The sequence below is a fragment of the Heterodontus francisci genome, chromosome 7 (assembly GCF_036365525.1).
Source record: "Heterodontus francisci isolate sHetFra1 chromosome 7, sHetFra1.hap1, whole genome shotgun sequence".
NCBI classification, from domain to species: Eukaryota; Metazoa; Chordata; class Chondrichthyes; order Heterodontiformes; family Heterodontidae; genus Heterodontus; species Heterodontus francisci.
In genome coordinates, this window is record NC_090377.1 from 3,676,365 (window position 1) to 3,692,699 (window position 16,335).

Below are 16,335 nucleotides of genomic sequence, written 5' to 3' on the forward strand. Positions count from 1 at the left end.
TTGATCCATTGGGATTGTGTACAATGGGAGTGAACGGGAAGGGGTTTGATCCATTGGGATTGTGTACAATGGGAGTGAACGGGAAGGAGTTTGATCCATTGGGATTGTGTACAATGGGAGTGAACGGGAAGGGGTTTGATCCATTGGGATTGTGTACAAATGGGAGTGAACGGGAAGGGGTTTGATCCATTGGGATTGTGTACAATGGCAGTGAATGGGAAGGGGTTTGATCCATTGGGAATGTGTACAATGGGAGTGAACGGGAAGGGGTTTGATCCATTGGGATTGTGTACAAATGGGAGTGAACGGGAAGGGGTTTGATCCATTGGGATTGTGTACAAATGGGAGTGAACGGGAAGGGGTTTGATCCATTGGGATTGTGTACAAGGGGAGTGAACGGGAAGGGGTTTGATCCATTGGGATTGTGTACAATGGGAGTGAACGGGAAGGGGTTTGATCCATTGGGATTGTGTACAAATGGGAGTGAACGGGAAGGGGTTTGATCCATTGGGATTGTGTACAAATGGGAGTGAACGGGAAGGGGTTTGATCCATTGGGATTGTGTACAAATGGGAGTGAACGGGAAGGGGTTTGATCCATTGGGATTGTGTACAATGGGAGTGAACGGGAAGGGGTTTGATCCATTGGGATTGTGTACAATGGGAGTGAACGGGAAGGGATTTGATCCATTGGGATTGTGTACAAATGGGAGTGAACGGGAAGGGGTTTGATCCATTGGGATTGTGTACAAGGGGAGCGAACGGGAAGGGGTTTGATCCATTGGGATTGTGTACAAATGGGAGTGAACGGGAAGGGGTTTGATCCATTGGGATTGTGTACAATGGGAGTGAACGGGAAGGGGTTAGGGCTCAAGGGGAGTACACGTTAGCAAATGTCAATGGATCCAGTGACATGAGGAAAAACTTTTTCACGCAGTGAGTGGTTAAGGTCTGGAATGCGCTGACTGAGAACGTGGTGGAGGCAGGTTCAATTGAAGCATTCAAAAGGGAATTAGACTGTTATACGACAAGGAAGACTGTGCAGGGTTACGGGGAGAAGGCAGGGGAATGACACTAGGTGAATTGCTCTTTCAGAGAGCCAGTGCGGACACGATGGGCCAAATGGCCTCCTTTCGTGCTGTAACAATTCTGTGATACTGATGTAACCATCTTTATTTTCTCTCCTCTTTGCTCCTGCACATAACACTGTGACCAAGTCAGGTATCAGATTATGGGGAAACACAGCACAAATAGCTCTCCACACCTGGAATGAAAGTAAGGGTTGGGGACAAGTGGCAGCAGATTCCCCCGAGAACACAGAGAACATTTCCTTCTCTCCCCAGCATACCTCAGCTATCTACCTCTCCCACTCCCAAAGTGTCAGTGTGTGGAGGGTGAATGTGAGGAGGGACCACTCGCTGGTCTCAATGAGTGGAAGCAGGTGACTTCATTGCTACCAACCCAGAAGACTGGCGATCTCCTACAAAGAGCGGAGCCAGGGCTCAGACTGAGGATGCTGTTGGGAGTCGGGGGTCAGGGGGACATTAACCAGATTTGCCCCTCTCTAGAGTAGCTCCCCAACTGTCCCAGTGGGTGAGATGAGCAAACACAGCACAAGCTGGGGATGGAGCCTGGGATCTTCATGTGCTGTGTGTGTGGGGCTCAGTACCAGACATGCTACAGAAGTTCCAGACCTGTTTGTATGCAGGATTTGACACAGTCAATTTAGGAAAAATGTGGTTGAAATGAGATGTGGACTAATCATCGCTGATTAGAGACTTTCTTGGCACAGAGGAACAGACTCTCTGACACTCATCCCAGCCTTTAAAACAAACGGCTAAAAGCTTAATTACTGTAGGGAAACATTTCCAATTAAATCTAGGCAGTGAGAAGTGAATGGAGCAAAGTATTCTCCTACTTTTTGTGGTATATATTAACGATTTGGATGTAAATGTAGGGAGCATGATCAAGAAGTTTGCAGACAACACAAAGATTGGCCGAGTGGTAGATAGTGAGGAGGATAGCTGTAGGCTGCAGGAAGATAGTGATGGTCTGGTCAGACGGGCAGAAAAGTGGCAAATGTAATTCAACCTGGAGAAGTGTGAGGTAATGCATTTGAGGAGGTCAAACAAGGCAAAGGTATACACGATTAATGGGAAAATACTGAGAAGTGTAGAGGAAGTGAGGGACCTTAGAGTGAATGTCCACAGATCCCTGAAGGTAGCAGAACAGGTCGATAAGGTGGTTAAGAAGGCAGATGGAATCCTTTCCTTTATTAGCCGAGATATAGAATATAAGAGCAGGGAGGTTATGCTGGAACTGTATAACTCATTGGTTAGGCAACAACTTGAGTGCTGTGTGCAGTTCTGGTCACCTCATTACAGAAAGGATGTAATTACACTAGAGAGGGTACAGAGGAGATTTACGAGGATGCTGTCAGGACTGGAAAAATGCAGCTATGAGGAAAGATTGGATAGGCTGGGGTTGTTCTCCTTGGAACAGAGAAGGCTGAGGGGGAGATCTGATTGAAATGTATAAAATTTTGAGGATCCTGGATAGAGTGGAGGTGAAGGGTCTATTCACCTTAGCAGAGAGATCAGTGATGAGGGGGCATAGATTTAAAGTGATTCGTAGAAAAATTAGAGGGGAGATGAGGGAAAACGTTTTCATCCAGAGGGTGGCGATGGTCTGGAACTCACTGCCTGAAAGGGTAGTTGAGGCAAAGACCCTCAACTCATTCAAAAGGAGTTTGAATATACACCTCAAGTGCTGTAATCTGCAGGACTACGGACCAAACGCTGGAAAATGGGAATAGAATAGGTGGAATGTTTTTCAGCTGGCACAGACACGATGGGCCAAGTGGCCTCTTTCTGTGACTTAAACTTTCTATGATTCTATGATTCCAAGGCCAATATCTCCTTCCTGAGGTGCGGGGCCCAGAACTGAACCCAGTAACTCTGGATGGGGTCTGACCGGAGCTTTATATAAACTGTAACATCACTTCCTCCCCATTATATTCCAGTCCCCGAGATAAAGGTCAACATTCCATTAGCCTTTTTAATTAATTTTTGTACCTGCCCATTAGGGTTTAGTGATTTGTGTACATAAAATCCTAACGACTGGATATTACCAGCCTTCTCGAGATGGGTAGGAGGGGGGAGGCCTCGTTAAATGGCAGCAGGAGGCACCGCTGGGAATGGGAGCAGCTTGGTGTTCACCAACCAGAAGAATTAACAGCCACTTCCTGCCCCCACTGGCATTTTACCAAGGTTGGAACAGGAGCCGGCTTTCCCAGCCTGCCAGCAGCTTCCCAGAGGCAGTCCTTCCTTAATGGCCAGGCCATGGCCTACAGAGGGGCCCCTGGCGACAGTGGCTGCCCCTGCGGCTCTGACACCGCCGCTTGAGGTTACACCCCCACCTCCTCACCCCGATACCAGGGCCTGCCCTCACCTCCTCACCCCGCTACCAGGGTCTGTCCCCACCTCCCCACCCCGATACCAGGGCCTGTCCCCACCTCCTCACCCCGACACCAGGGCCTGTCCCCATCTCCCCAACCCGATACCAGGGCCTGTCCCCCCCTCCCCACCCCAATACCAATACCAGGGCCTGTCCCCACCCCGATACCAGGATCTGTCCCCACCTCCCCACCCCGATACCAGGGTCTGTCCCCACCTCCTCACCCCGATACCAGGGTCTGTCCCCACCTCCCCACCCCGATACCAGGGTCTGTCCCCACCTCCTCACCCCGATACCAGGGTCTGTCCCCACCTCCCCACCCCGATACCAGGGCCTGTCCCCACTTCCTCACCCCGATACCAGGGTCTGTCCCCACCTCCTCACCCCGATACCAGGGTCTGTCCCCACCTCCCCACCCCGATACCAGGGCCTGTCCCCACCTCCTCACCCCGACACCAGGGCCTGTCCCCACTTCCCCACCCCGATACCAGGGCCTGTCCCCACCTCCTCACCCCGACACCAGGGCCTGTCCCCATCTCCCCAACCCGATACCAGGGCCTGTCCCCCCCTCCCCACCCCAATACCAATACCAGAGCCTGTCCCCACCTCCTCACCCCGATACCAGGGCCTGTCCCCACCTCCTCACCCCGATACCAGGGCCTGTCCCCCCCTCCCCACCCCAATACCAATACCAGGGCCTGTCCCCACCTCCCCACCACGATACCAGGGCCTGTCTCCACCTCCCCACCACGACACCAGGGCCTGTCCCCACCTCCCCACCCCATCACCAGGGCCTGTCCCCACCTCCCCACCCCAACACCAGGGCCTGTCCCCCCCTCCCCACCCCAATACCAATACCAGGGCCTGTCCCCACCTCCCCACCCCAATACCAGGGCCTGTCCCCACCTCCCCACCCCAATACCAGGGCCTGTCCCCACCCCAATACCAATACCAGGGCCTGCCCCCCACCTCCCCACCCCCATCACCAGGGCCTGTCCCCACCTGGCCCGGCACAGTAAATAAAATAACTTGCCAGCCTCAACATGGAGGGACCCTCTCCATCCTGCAGCCTCAGCAGTGGTCCCCTCTGATTGGGTCGGCAGCACTGAGAGTCGGGCCACCCTCCTCAACCGGTTGACAGTCCTGATTGCCGCCTGCTAATTGGCGGTTGCCGGTAATATGTTGCCCAGAGTCCCACCATCCATCCGTGTGGGCTCGGCAGCTGCTGTCGGTCCATTCTCGGACAATCTCAAAGTTGAAAAAATTCTAGACTAAATTCTCAGTCCCGATACAGCTTCTCGTTTCTCAATATTAAGAAAATCCCCCTCAATAAAATCCTTTTGACCTAATTCTCTACACCAACAATAAAATAAAACCAAACAATTCCTCATGAAGCAATGTCCCTCAATATCAAAGGTTTAATTAATTCACTGTTAGAGAAAGCCATATTCTACAGAGGAACAAGTTTAACACCAGTAACCTCAGTAAACGTCAGGCAACTGCCAAAAACACTTGGCCTCGGTGCAGGATTCTGGTTACTGGTTACAATTACAACACAATTCCAAAACACTGGTCACTCAGGGATGACGTCCTGCTCTCTCTAAGGTTTTCAACTCACCTCCTGTTTACTGTAGACAGAAACATGCTAACATACGAACACACAAAGAGACGAATTAGGAGCCGGAATAGGCCATTCAGCCCCTCGAGCCTGCTCACCATTCAACAAGATCACAGCTGATCTGATTGTGGCCTCAATTCTACTTTCCTGTCTGCCCCCCCATAACCCTTTGACTCCCTTGTCTATCAAGAATCTATCTAACTCAGCCTGAAATATATTCAATGACACAGCCTCCACTGCTCTCTGGGGATAAGAATTCCACAGATTCACGACCTTCAGCTAAAAAAATTTCTCCTCAGCTCCATCCCAGAAATAGTTGCAAATCATTAAATGGAAGGGAGGGAGGAACTCAAGAAAATTACAATCACCAGGGAAGTGGTACTGAACAAATTGTTGGAGCTGCGGGCTGACAAGTCCCCGGGTCCTGATGAACTTCATCCCTAGGCTCTTAACAGAAGTGGCTGGTGAGAAAGTTGATGTGTTAGCTTTAATTTTCCAAAATTCCCGAGATTTGGGGAAGGTTCCATTAGATTGGAAAATAGCGAATGTAACTCCTTTATTCAAAAAGTGAGGGCGACAGAAAGCAGGAAACTACAGGCCAGTTAGCTTAACGTGTCATCGGGAAAATGTTAGAAGCTATTATTAAAGACGTTATAGCAGGGCATTTAGAAAAATTCAAGGGAATCAGGCAGAGTCAACATGGTTTTGTGAAAGGGAAATCATGTTTAACCAATTTATTGGAGTTCTTTGAGGGAGTTACATGTGCTGTGGATCAAGGGGAACTGGTGGATGTATTGTACTTAGATTTCCAGAAGGCATTTGATAAGGTGCCACATCAAAGGTTATTGCGGAAAATAAAAGCTCATGGTGTAGGAGGTAACATATTGGCATGGATAGAAGATTGGCTAACGAACAGGAGATAGAGAGTAGGCATACATAGGTCATTTTCTGGTTGGCAAGATGTAACGAGTGGTGCCACAGGGATCTGTGTCGGGGCCTCAACTTTTTACAATTTATATAAATGACTTGGATGAAGGGACCAATGGTATGGTTGCTAAATTTTCTGATGGCACAAAGATAGGGAGGAAAGTAAGTTGTGAAAAGGCCATAAGGGGGCTACAAAGGGATATAGATAGGTTAAATGAGTGGGCAAAGACCTCACAAATGGAGTATTATGTGGGGAAAATGTGAAATTGCCCATTTTGGCAGGAAGATTAAAAAAGCATATTATCTAAATGGTGAGAGATTGCAGAGCTCTGAGGTGCAGAGGGATCTGGGTGTCCTAGTGCATGAATCGCAAAAGGTTAGTATGCAGGTACAGCAAGTAATTAGGAAAGCTAATAGAATGTTATCGTTTATTGTGAGGGGAATCGAATACAAAAGTAGGGAGGTTATGCTTCAGCTATACAGAGCATTGGTGAGACCACATCTGGAGTACTGTGTACAGTATTGGTCTCCTTATTTAAGGAAGGATGTAAATGTGTTGGAAGCAGTTCAGAGAAGGTTTACTAGACTAATACCTGGAATGGGCGGGTTGTCTTATGAGGAAAGATTGGACAGGCTAGACTTGTATCCCCTGGAATTTAGAAGAGTAAGAGGCGACTTGATTAAAACATATAAGATCCTGAGGGGTCTTGACAGGGTGGATGTGGAAAGGATGTTTCCTCTTGTGGGAGAATCTAGAACTAGGTTTAAAAATAAGGAGTCGCCCATTTAAGACAGAGATGAGGAGAATTTTTTTCTCTCTGAGGGTTGTGAGTCTTTGGAATTCTCTTCCTCAAAAGGCAGTGGAAGCAGAGTCTTTGAATATTTTTAAGGCAGAGGTAGATAGATTCTTGATAAGCAAGGGGGTGGAAGGTTATTGGGGGTAGGCGGGAATGTGGAGTTGAGATACAATCAGATCAGCCATGATCTTGTTGAATGGCGGAGCAGGCTCGAAGGGCCGAGTGGCCTCCTCCTGCTCCGAGCTCGTATTTTTGTATGTTCGTATCTTAAATGGGAAACCCCTAATTTTAAACTGTGTCCCCTCGATCTAGTCTCTCCCACGAGGGGAAACATCCTCTCAGCATCTACCCTGTCAAGACCCCTCAGGATCTTATACATTTCAATAAGATCACCTCTCATTCTTCTAAACTCCAATGGATACAGGTCCAACCTGCCCAACCTTTACTCATAAGATAAGGCCTCCATCCCAGAATCCAGGCGAGTGAACCTTCTCTGAACTGCTTCGAATATAATTAGATCCTTCCTTAAGTAAGGAGACCAAAACTGTACACAATACTCCAGAATACAGTCTCATCAATGCCCTGTATAAGTGAAGGATAACCTCCCTACTTTTATATTCCATTCCTCTCTCAATAATTCCATTCACCTTCCAAATCCCTTGCTGTTGTGTGGTTTGATGGGTATGTGAGTGACAGCAGACAGCAGTGTGCAGCTGTGACTAGCATTGCACCTTCAAACTTGCACTTTGAGCACATTTACTGCATTACACAGAGGCCACAGGTCAGAGTGCAAGCTTCAAAATAAAGGGAATGGTGTTTAGGCAACAATTTTACTGGCCAATAAACGGTAGGAAGAAATGGAGACTGAGAGGGGGGAGGAGTCTCACAGTTTGAGGGGAGTGTGAGGGAGAGGAGGAGTCTCACAGTTTGAGGGAGTGTGAGGGAGAGGAGGAGTCTCACAGTTTGAGGGGAGATGGAGCGGAGGAGTCTCACAGTTTGAGGGGAGTGTGAGGGAGAGGAGGAGTCTCACAGTTTGAGGGGAGATGGAGCGGAGGAGTCTCACAGTTTGAGGGGAGTGTGAGGGAGAGGAGGAGTCTCACAGTTTGAGGGAGTGTGAGGGAGGGGAGGAGTCTCACAGTTTGAGGGAGTGTGAGGGAGGGGAGGAGTCTCACAGTTTGAGGGAGTGTGAGGGAGGGGAGGAGTCTCACAGTTTGAGGGAGTGTGAGGGAGGGGAGGAGTCTCACAGTTTGAGGGGAGATGGAGGGCAGGAGTCTCACAGTTTGAGGGGAGATGGAGCGGAGGAATCTCTCAGTTTGAGGGAGTGTGAGGGAGTGGAGGAGTCACTCAGTTTGAGGGAGTGTGAGGGAAGGGAGGAGTCTCTCAGTTTGAGGGAGTGTGAGGGAGGGGAGGAGTCTCTCAGTTTGAGGGAGTGTGAGGGAGGGGAGGAGTCTCACAGTTTGAGGGAGTGTGAGGGAGGGGAGGAGTCTCACAGTTTGAGGGAGTGTGAGGGAGAGGAGGAGTCTCACAGTTTGAGGGAGAGTGAGGGAGGGGAGGAGTCTCAGTTTGAGGGGAGATGGAGGGGAGGAGTCTCTCAGTTTGAGGGAGAGTGAGGGAGGGGAGGAGTCTCAGTTTGAGGGGAGATGGAGGGGCGGAGTCTCTCAGTTTGAGGCAGTGTGAGGGAGGGGAGGAGTCTCAGTTGGAGGGGAGATGGAGGGGAGGAGTCTCTCAGTTTGAGGCAGTGTGAGGGAGGGGAGGAGTCTCACAGTTTGAGGGGAGATGGAGGGGAGGAGTCTCTCAGTTTGAGGGAGTGTGAGGGAGTGGAGTAGTCTCTCAGTTTGAGGGAGTGTGAGGGAGGGGAGGAGTCTCAGTTTGAGGCAGTGTGAGGGAGGGGAGGAGTCTCTCAGTTTGAGGCAGTGTGAGGGAGGGGAGGAGTCTCTCAGTTTGAGGCTGTGTGAGGGAGTGGAGGAGTCTCTCAGTTTGAGGGAGTGTGAGGGAGGGGAGGAGTCTCTCAGTTTGAGGGAGTGTGAGGGAGGGGAGGAGTCTCTCAGTTTGAGGGAGTGTGAGGGAGGGGAGGAGTCTCAGTTTGAGGGAGTGTGAGGGAGTGGAGGAGTCTCTCAGTTTGAGGGAGTGTGAGGGAGGGGAGGAGTCTCTCAGTTTGAGGGAGTGTGAGGGAGGGGAGGAGTCTCAGTTTGAGGGAGTGTGAGGGAGGGGAGGAGTCTCTCAGTTTGAGGGAGTGTGAGGGAGGGGAGGAGTCTCTCAGTTTGAGGGAGTGTGAGGGAGGGGAGGAGTCTCTCAGTTTGAGGGAGTGTGAGGGAGGGGAGGAGTCTCTCAGTTTGAGGGAGTGTGAGGGAGTGGAGGAGTCTCTCAGTTTGAGGGAGTGTGAGGGAGGGGAGGAGTCTCTCAGTTTGAGGGAGTGTGAGGGAGGGGAGCAGTCTCTCAGTTTGAGGGAGTGTGAGGGAGGGGAGGAGTCTCTCAGTCTCTCAGTCTCTCAGTCTCTCAGTTTGAGGCTGTGTGAGGGAGTGGAGGAGTCTCTCAGTTTGAGGCAGTGTGAGGGAGGGGAGGAGTCTCTCAGTTTGTGGCTGTGTGAGGGAGGGGAGGAGTCTCTCAGTTTGAGGCAGTGTGAGGGAGGGGAGGAGTCTCTCAGTTTGAGGCTGTGTGAGGGAGTGGAGGAGTCTCACAGTTTGAGGGAGTGTGAGGGAGGGGAGGAGTCTCTCAGTTTGAGGCTGTGTGAGGGAGTGGAGGAGTCTCTCAGTTTGAGGCAGTGTGAGGGAGGGGAGGAGTCTCTCAGTTTGAGGCTGTGTGAGGGAGGGGAGGAGTCTCTCAGTTTGAGGCAGTGTGAGGGAGGGGAGGAGTCTCACAGTTTGAGGCAGTGTGAGGGAGGGGAGGAGTCTCTCAGTTTGAGGCTGTGTGAGGGAGTGGAGGAGTCTCACAGTTTGAGGGAGTGTGAGGGAGTGGAGGAGTCTCTCAGTTTGAGGGAGTGTGAGGGAGGGGAAGAGTCTCTCAGTTTGAGGCTGTGTGAGGGAGGGGAGGAGTCTCTCAGTTTGAGGCAGTGTGAGGGAGGGGAGGAGTCTCTCAGTTTGAGGCAGTGTGAGGGAGGGGACGAGTCTCTCAGTTTGAGGCAGTGTGAGGGAGGGGAGGAGTCTCTCAGTTTGAGGGAGTGTGAGGGAGTGGAGGAGTCTCTCAGTTTGAGGGAGTGTGAGGGAGGGGAGGAGTCTCTCAGTTTGAGGCTGTGTGAGGGAGTGGAGGAGTCTGACAGTTTGAGGCTGTGTGAGGGAATGGAGGAGTCTCTCAGTTTGAGGCAGTGTGAGGGAGGGGAGGAGTCTCTCAGTTTGAGGCTGTGTGAGGGAGTGGAGGAGTCTCACAGTTTGAGGGAGTGTGAGGGAGTGGAGGAGTCTCTCAGTTTGAGGGAGTGTGAGGGAGGGGAGGAGTCTCTCAGTTTGAGGCTGTGTGAGGGAGTGGAGGAGTCTGACAGTTTGAGGCTGTGTGAGGGAATGGAGGAGTCTCTCAGTTTGAGGCAGTGTGAGGGAGGGGAGGAGTCTCTCAGTTTGAGGCTGTGTGAGGGAGGGGAGGAGTCTCACAGTTTGAGGCTGTGTGAGGGAATGGAGGAGTCTCTCAGTTTGAGGCAGTGTGAGGGAGGGGACGAGTCTCTCAGTTTGAGGCAGTGTGAGGGAGGGGAGGAGTCTCTCAGTTTGAGGCTGTGTGAGGGAGTGGAGGAGTCTCACAGTTTGAGGGAGTGTGAGGGAGTGGAGGAGTCTCTCAGTTTGAGGGAGTGTGAGGGAGGGGAGGAGTCTCTCAGTTTGAGGGAGTGTGAGGGAGTGGAGGAGTCTGACAGTTTGAGGCTGTGTGAGGGAATGGAGGAGTCTCTCAGTTTGAGGCAGTGTGAGGGAGGGGAGGAGTCTCTCAGTTTGAGGCTGTGTGAGGGAGGGGAGGAGTCTCACAGTTTGAGGCTGTGTGAGGGAGTGGAGGAGTCTCAGTCTGTTACTGGGATTATAATTCATTCATTCAGCACTTTCTCTGCTATCAGTCCATGTGCTGACCGGCCCCTCTCTCCTCTCTCCCTCCTCGCAACAGCGAGGCCCTCTCCAGCTCGTTCAACTCTCACAATTCTTGGCAGCCTGTCAAGAGAGGCAAGCAGGGAGAACGAGAGATGCAAGTCTGTGCTGGTTCCACTCGAGGGAGGGAGGAGGTTTACACATGCAGGCAGCTTGGGGAATGTGTTTCTGAGTAAAGCTGCTCTCACTGACTCTGCCAGGCTCCAGGAGCTGAGATGTAACAGAGGCTCTCTGTCTTTCTCTTTCTGAAGTGACGCTTTTCCTGCTCACAATTTGACCGCTGGCCAACGGAATCGAGGTTTCTCCTCAAGGCCAGTCCCTCTCCAGGCCAAACCTGATTCCACACCACATGATCAGAGAAGCCACACAGAGAGCGATCCCACATGGAATCTCATTCACTGCTCCGCACAACATCCCAACTCCACATGGACCTTGATTTGCCTTTTTCCACTGGTCTGCACTTTTCCAAATGTGTTTCTTCCTGACCTGACTCAAAAATATTCATAGAATCAGATTGTACAGGAGGAGGCCATTCGGCCCATTGTACCTGTGCTGGCTCTTTAAACAAGCTATCCAGTTCGCCCAACTCTCTTGTTCTTTCCCCACAGTCCTGTAACATTTTCCTCTTCAAGTATTTATCCAATTCCCTTTTGAAAGTTACTATTGAATCTGCTTCCACCGCCCTTTCAGGCAGCGCGTTCCAGATCACAATAACTCACTGTGTAAAAACATTCTCCTCATCTCCCCCTCTGATTCTTTTACCAATGATCTTAATCTGTGTCCCTCTGGTTACTGACCCTCCGTCAGTGGAAACTGTTTCTTCTTATTTACTCTATTAGAACCCTTTATAATTTTGAACACCTCTATTAAATCTCCCCCTTAACCTTCTCTGCTCGAAGGAGAACAATCCCAGCTTCTCCAGTCTCTCCACATTAACCGGAATCCCTCATCCTCATCCCTGTTGTTTTCCTTTATTTTTTGAAGTGGAGAGTGTCAAAGCATTTGTTTTATTTTCCTTTTTGTTGCTGGGTCCAGCGCACCAGATGCCTCAGTGTCTGAGAGAGAGGGAGCAGGGGGAAGGTTAACACTTTCTCCTCTCTCCCACCTCTCCACACCCCCACGACTGGCTACACACAGCATTCGCAATGATTAACACCTAAAATCATTCCACAATGGATTAGGATAAATCCTCATTTTCAATCCGGCTACATTTTAAAGTCCCAGCGTGTTGCACCCACCTCGTACTCACTGACACAGTTCACTGCCACATAATCAATGATGCATCGCCCCAGCCACTCATCAGGCCTGGCACTGAGGATGTCGTTCCGACAGCTCTCCAGGTGTGGCTGCAGTTTGATCAGGAGGCTACGGGACAGCAGGTATCCGAAACCTCCATGGCAGTACCGCCCCTCTGTCTCACCACCGATAAAGTCCTCAGGACGTCCCATGTACAGGTCAGTGTTGATGCTCAGATGGCTGACGAGTGCCTTGATACGATCACTCTCGGTGTACGAGTCGTCCTGTACAAAATAGAACCAGTCGTACTCGCCACTGTAATGCTCAAAGACATACTTCACTGTCTGGTACATGTTCCAGATGGGCCGCTCATCACCATGGGTTACGATGTACATTCCATGCGGAATCTTCCGGCTCCTGGTCCCAGTGAAGTACAGGACCTTGTCAATGTGATGGCCCATTGTACGGTTCACAGCAACAGCCAGAGTATTGAGAGTAGTTTTAGACGTCAGGACACCAACAAACAACCGCTCCCGGATTCCCAGCTCAGTGCTGATGTAACGCGACCTAAAACAAAGTGAAAGGAAATGTCAAACACTCCCAGGACAGGTACAGCACGGGGTTAGATACAGAGTAAAGCTCCCTCTACACTGTCCCCATCAAACACTCCCAGGACAGGTACAGCACGGGGTTAGATACAGAGTAAAGCTCCCTCTACACTGTCCCATCAAACACTCCCAGGACAGGTACAGCACGGGGTTAGATACAGAGTAAAGCTCCCTCTACACTGTCCCCATCAAACACTCCCAGAACAGGTACAGCACGGGGTTAGATACAGAGTAAAGCTCCCTCTACACTGTCCCCATCAAACACTCCCAGAACAGGTACAGCACGGGGTTAGATACAGAGTAAAGCTCCCTCTACACTGTCCCATCAAACACTCCCAGGACAGGTACAGCACTGGGATTGGCTGGGCAATTTGGAGCTCTTCCTGCCAGCAATCAGGGGGAGCAGCTGCACCTGTGCTGCAGCAACTGCAGAGTGCAGAGTGGAGACTGCAGCAACTGGGGAGAGAGACTGGAGAAAGGTGAATACAGAGTGGAGGGAAACCATCAAGGAAGGCTGCAATTTTTCTGGAAAGGTGGGTGTCAGGGCACCTGAAAGACTCTGAAGTTTAAACTGTTTGGGGGAGGGAGAAGAGGCCTGAAGACTCAGGGGTGGGGCAGCCAAATCCAGTAGGGGGCCCCTGTATTTGTATTGGTGTTTGCACACAGGGAGCTCCCTCCTCACCCCAACTGCCTGCTCGGGACAGCTGGAGTTGCCCGGGTGAAGACTGTCTTGTTAAAATCAGAAGAGGAGAGTACCGGGCGGCTCCAGCCGTCCCGGGCGAAGAAGCCTCCCCCAACTGGAAGACAACAAACAGTTTTGGACTAATTGTTATAAAGGTGCTCCAACTGGCAGTTGGATCAAACATCCTTTTCAGCCTTTCTCTCCCTTCCTCCACTCAGTCGCCTCAGTCACCTATCCTCCCCATTTCCTTTACCATCCTACCCCATCCTCCTCTACTCCCACTCCACCTTGTTTAAAGTTTGCTTTTTTAAAAAAAATTGTGTAAATTTGTTTTGTTTCTTGGGGGTGGACGTGGCTCTTAGACCCCATGGCAAGCCCCTCTTCGCCGGTGGCGGGGCCTTCCCGTTCATATGCTGCTGCGGCTGCTGCAGCTGCACCTGTTGCCCCGTCACCGTTTGCTTTATTAACAACGAAGCATGGGGTCAAGAGCTACGTCCACCCGAACATGACTATAGAGGCATGCGTGAAAGCAATGGCCGAGGTTGTCGGCCCTTCGGCCATTGTTGCAGCCTCTAAAATGTACGGGAAGGCAGTGTTTTTCCTGAAGACCGAGCGGGCGGTGTCCCTGGCTCTGAGCAAGGGGCTCACCGTGGGCGGGACCTTTCTGCCAGTGGACCCCCTGGAGGCCACTGCGCAAAGGCTCGTTTTATCCAATGTCCCACCCTTCATCCCTGGTGAGCTCCTCCTTCCCCACCTGCACCATCTGGGGGAGGTAAAGACGGGGCTCACCCCAGTCCCGCTCGGTCTTCGGGAGAACAGCCTCCGACACGTCTACTCCTTCCGCCGCCAGTTATTCATGCAGCTGGCGCGGGAGGAGGTGACAGAGGGCCACTTCAATGTAGAATTCCAGGGGACGGCCTACCGCGTCTTCTGGACCTTGGACGGGGTGCGGTGCCATGTCTGTAAGGGGGTGGGGCATGTTCGTAAGAACTGCCCCAACCTCCCGGCTGCCAACTCCAACTCAGCGGCCCAGGGTGGCGACGCTGCACCTCCTCCCACCCCCACTACACCACCACCAGATACCATTCAGTCGGTACCGGAGGCTGTGGTTTTCACGGCCTCCGGCAGGGAGGGGGGTGACCGTCCAAGTGGAAGGAAGGCGCGGAGGAGAAATAAACATCGAGAGGCGCGTCCCCTGGATATCGTGACACTACCCGAGCCTGAGCTCAGCCCAAGGCCCGATCTCGGGAAGTCAACTTGCCCCAGGGCTGGGCTCAGGCCCAGAGTGAATAAAAAAAAGGAGAGTGTGGAGGTGGAGGCCTCTGATGATATGGAGGTCTCTGAGCCTCCGCACACAACTGGGAAAAAGAGGAGAAGGCACCCCTCCACAGAGGTAACAAGGGGCCCTGAGGCGCAGGGCCCATCTGTTGGAGGGGAGCTGTCTCCTGTTTCGGGTCCCCAGGTTTCCCCTACCGCCACCACCAAGGCTGCAAAGTCCGGGCAGGTGCTCCCTATTCCTCAGGATGGAGGGGAGGGGATGGCCCCGGTACATGAGGCCCCTACTGAAGGAGTAAGTGGGGCCCTGCTTGTGGTGGGGGAGCCTGGGGAAGCCGCCCATTCTGCCACTGCTACTGGGTCGGGTGTCCTGAATGAAGGGGAGGGCGAGGCCCCAGAGGGTCGGGCCTCCCAGCCGGAGTCCACCACCAACCAGGAGACACCCGACCCAGTTATAACTGAGAATGCTGCCCCATCTGCTGGGCCTGTGGGTGCTGGCGGAGCGGGAGATGGCCTCCTCTCGCCGCCTCCAGTCTCGGCTCCGGCTGGTTTCCCGGAGTCCGGAACTTCTGTCTCCCCTGGACCAGTCATTGGCCTGGGGATGGAGGTGGAGGGGGGTCCTGAACCGCTGGTGCCTACAGGCTCCAGTTTCACAATAGAACCCAGAGAGGACTCCTCCGCCATCGATCCTGGGGGTGGGATCGTGACGGAGGCGGGACCAGCTGGCGCGGCCGGGACGTCCGCCCCACAGTGTGTGGTGGATGTGTTGGCCGCTGGCGGTGACGACCCGGAGGAGGATGGGGATTCGGTGCGGGGCACGGAGGATGATCTTGATTCCATCGCCAGTGAGGTGGTGGAGTCCCTCGTGCCTCCCACCGAATCTCCTCTCATCCCCACGGCGGAACTCCGGGATTTCCTCGCGGCTTGCAGGGGTTGCCGCAATAAAGTTCAGCTGGCCCTCGACCGTTGGTCGAATCTGGCGCTGATCATCCAGTCCGTCCGTGCCGCCCTTAAGATAGCGGGCAAGCGCGCGGACGTGAAACTGGTTGAGAGGCGCCGTTTTAATGTGTTCCTCAATGGGTTGCTGGGGGAGTGGAGGGCCAGGTGCACTTCCACTCCCTCCTCACAGTGAGCTGTTGGTGACGGGTTTTAAGTACCTTTGACATGAAGATAACCATAGCCAGCCTCAACATCAACGGCAGCAGAGGGGCTCACCGCAGATTTCACAATCTCTCAGTCCTTAGGGAAGGGAGATACGCGGTGAGCTTTCTGCAGGAAACCCACACCGTTCCGGGAGACGAAGCCACCTGGCTCCTGGAGTGGCAGGGTGGGGTCTACATGAGTCACCTCACCCCTATTTCTAGTGGGGTGGCTATCTTGTTGGCCCCGACTTTTCAGCCGGAGATCTTGGGGGTCAAGGAGCTAGTGCCGGGCCGCTTGCTCCACCTCGCCGTTCGCCTGGGTAGCGTGCCGCTCCACTTTGTGAATGTGTACGCGCCCAGGCCCGGCGCTTTGCAAGCGCGCTTCTTTGAAGAAGTGTCCGCTCTCTTGAGCTCCATCGATAGCGGCGAGTGCATCATCCTCGGGGGGGATTTTAACTGCACCCTCGAGGTGGGGGATCGCTCCGGTCCCCAGCGCGGCCAAGCGTCGGTGGAGAAGTTGAGGGGACTGATCAGCTCCCTTAA

General features: G+C 52.6%; 1 protein-coding gene across 1 annotated transcript in view; it reads right to left on the reverse strand.

Annotated features, from left to right (window-relative positions):
* chpfa (chondroitin polymerizing factor a) overlaps positions 1-16,335 on the reverse strand; it is a 108,755-nt gene that overhangs the window by 19,589 nt on the left and 72,831 nt on the right. Inside the window, exon 2 of the mRNA XM_068034448.1 lies at positions 12,088-12,652. Within this exon, the coding sequence (XP_067890549.1) occupies positions 12,088-12,652 (565 nt within the window). The remainder of the gene's footprint in view (positions 1-12,087; positions 12,653-16,335) is intronic.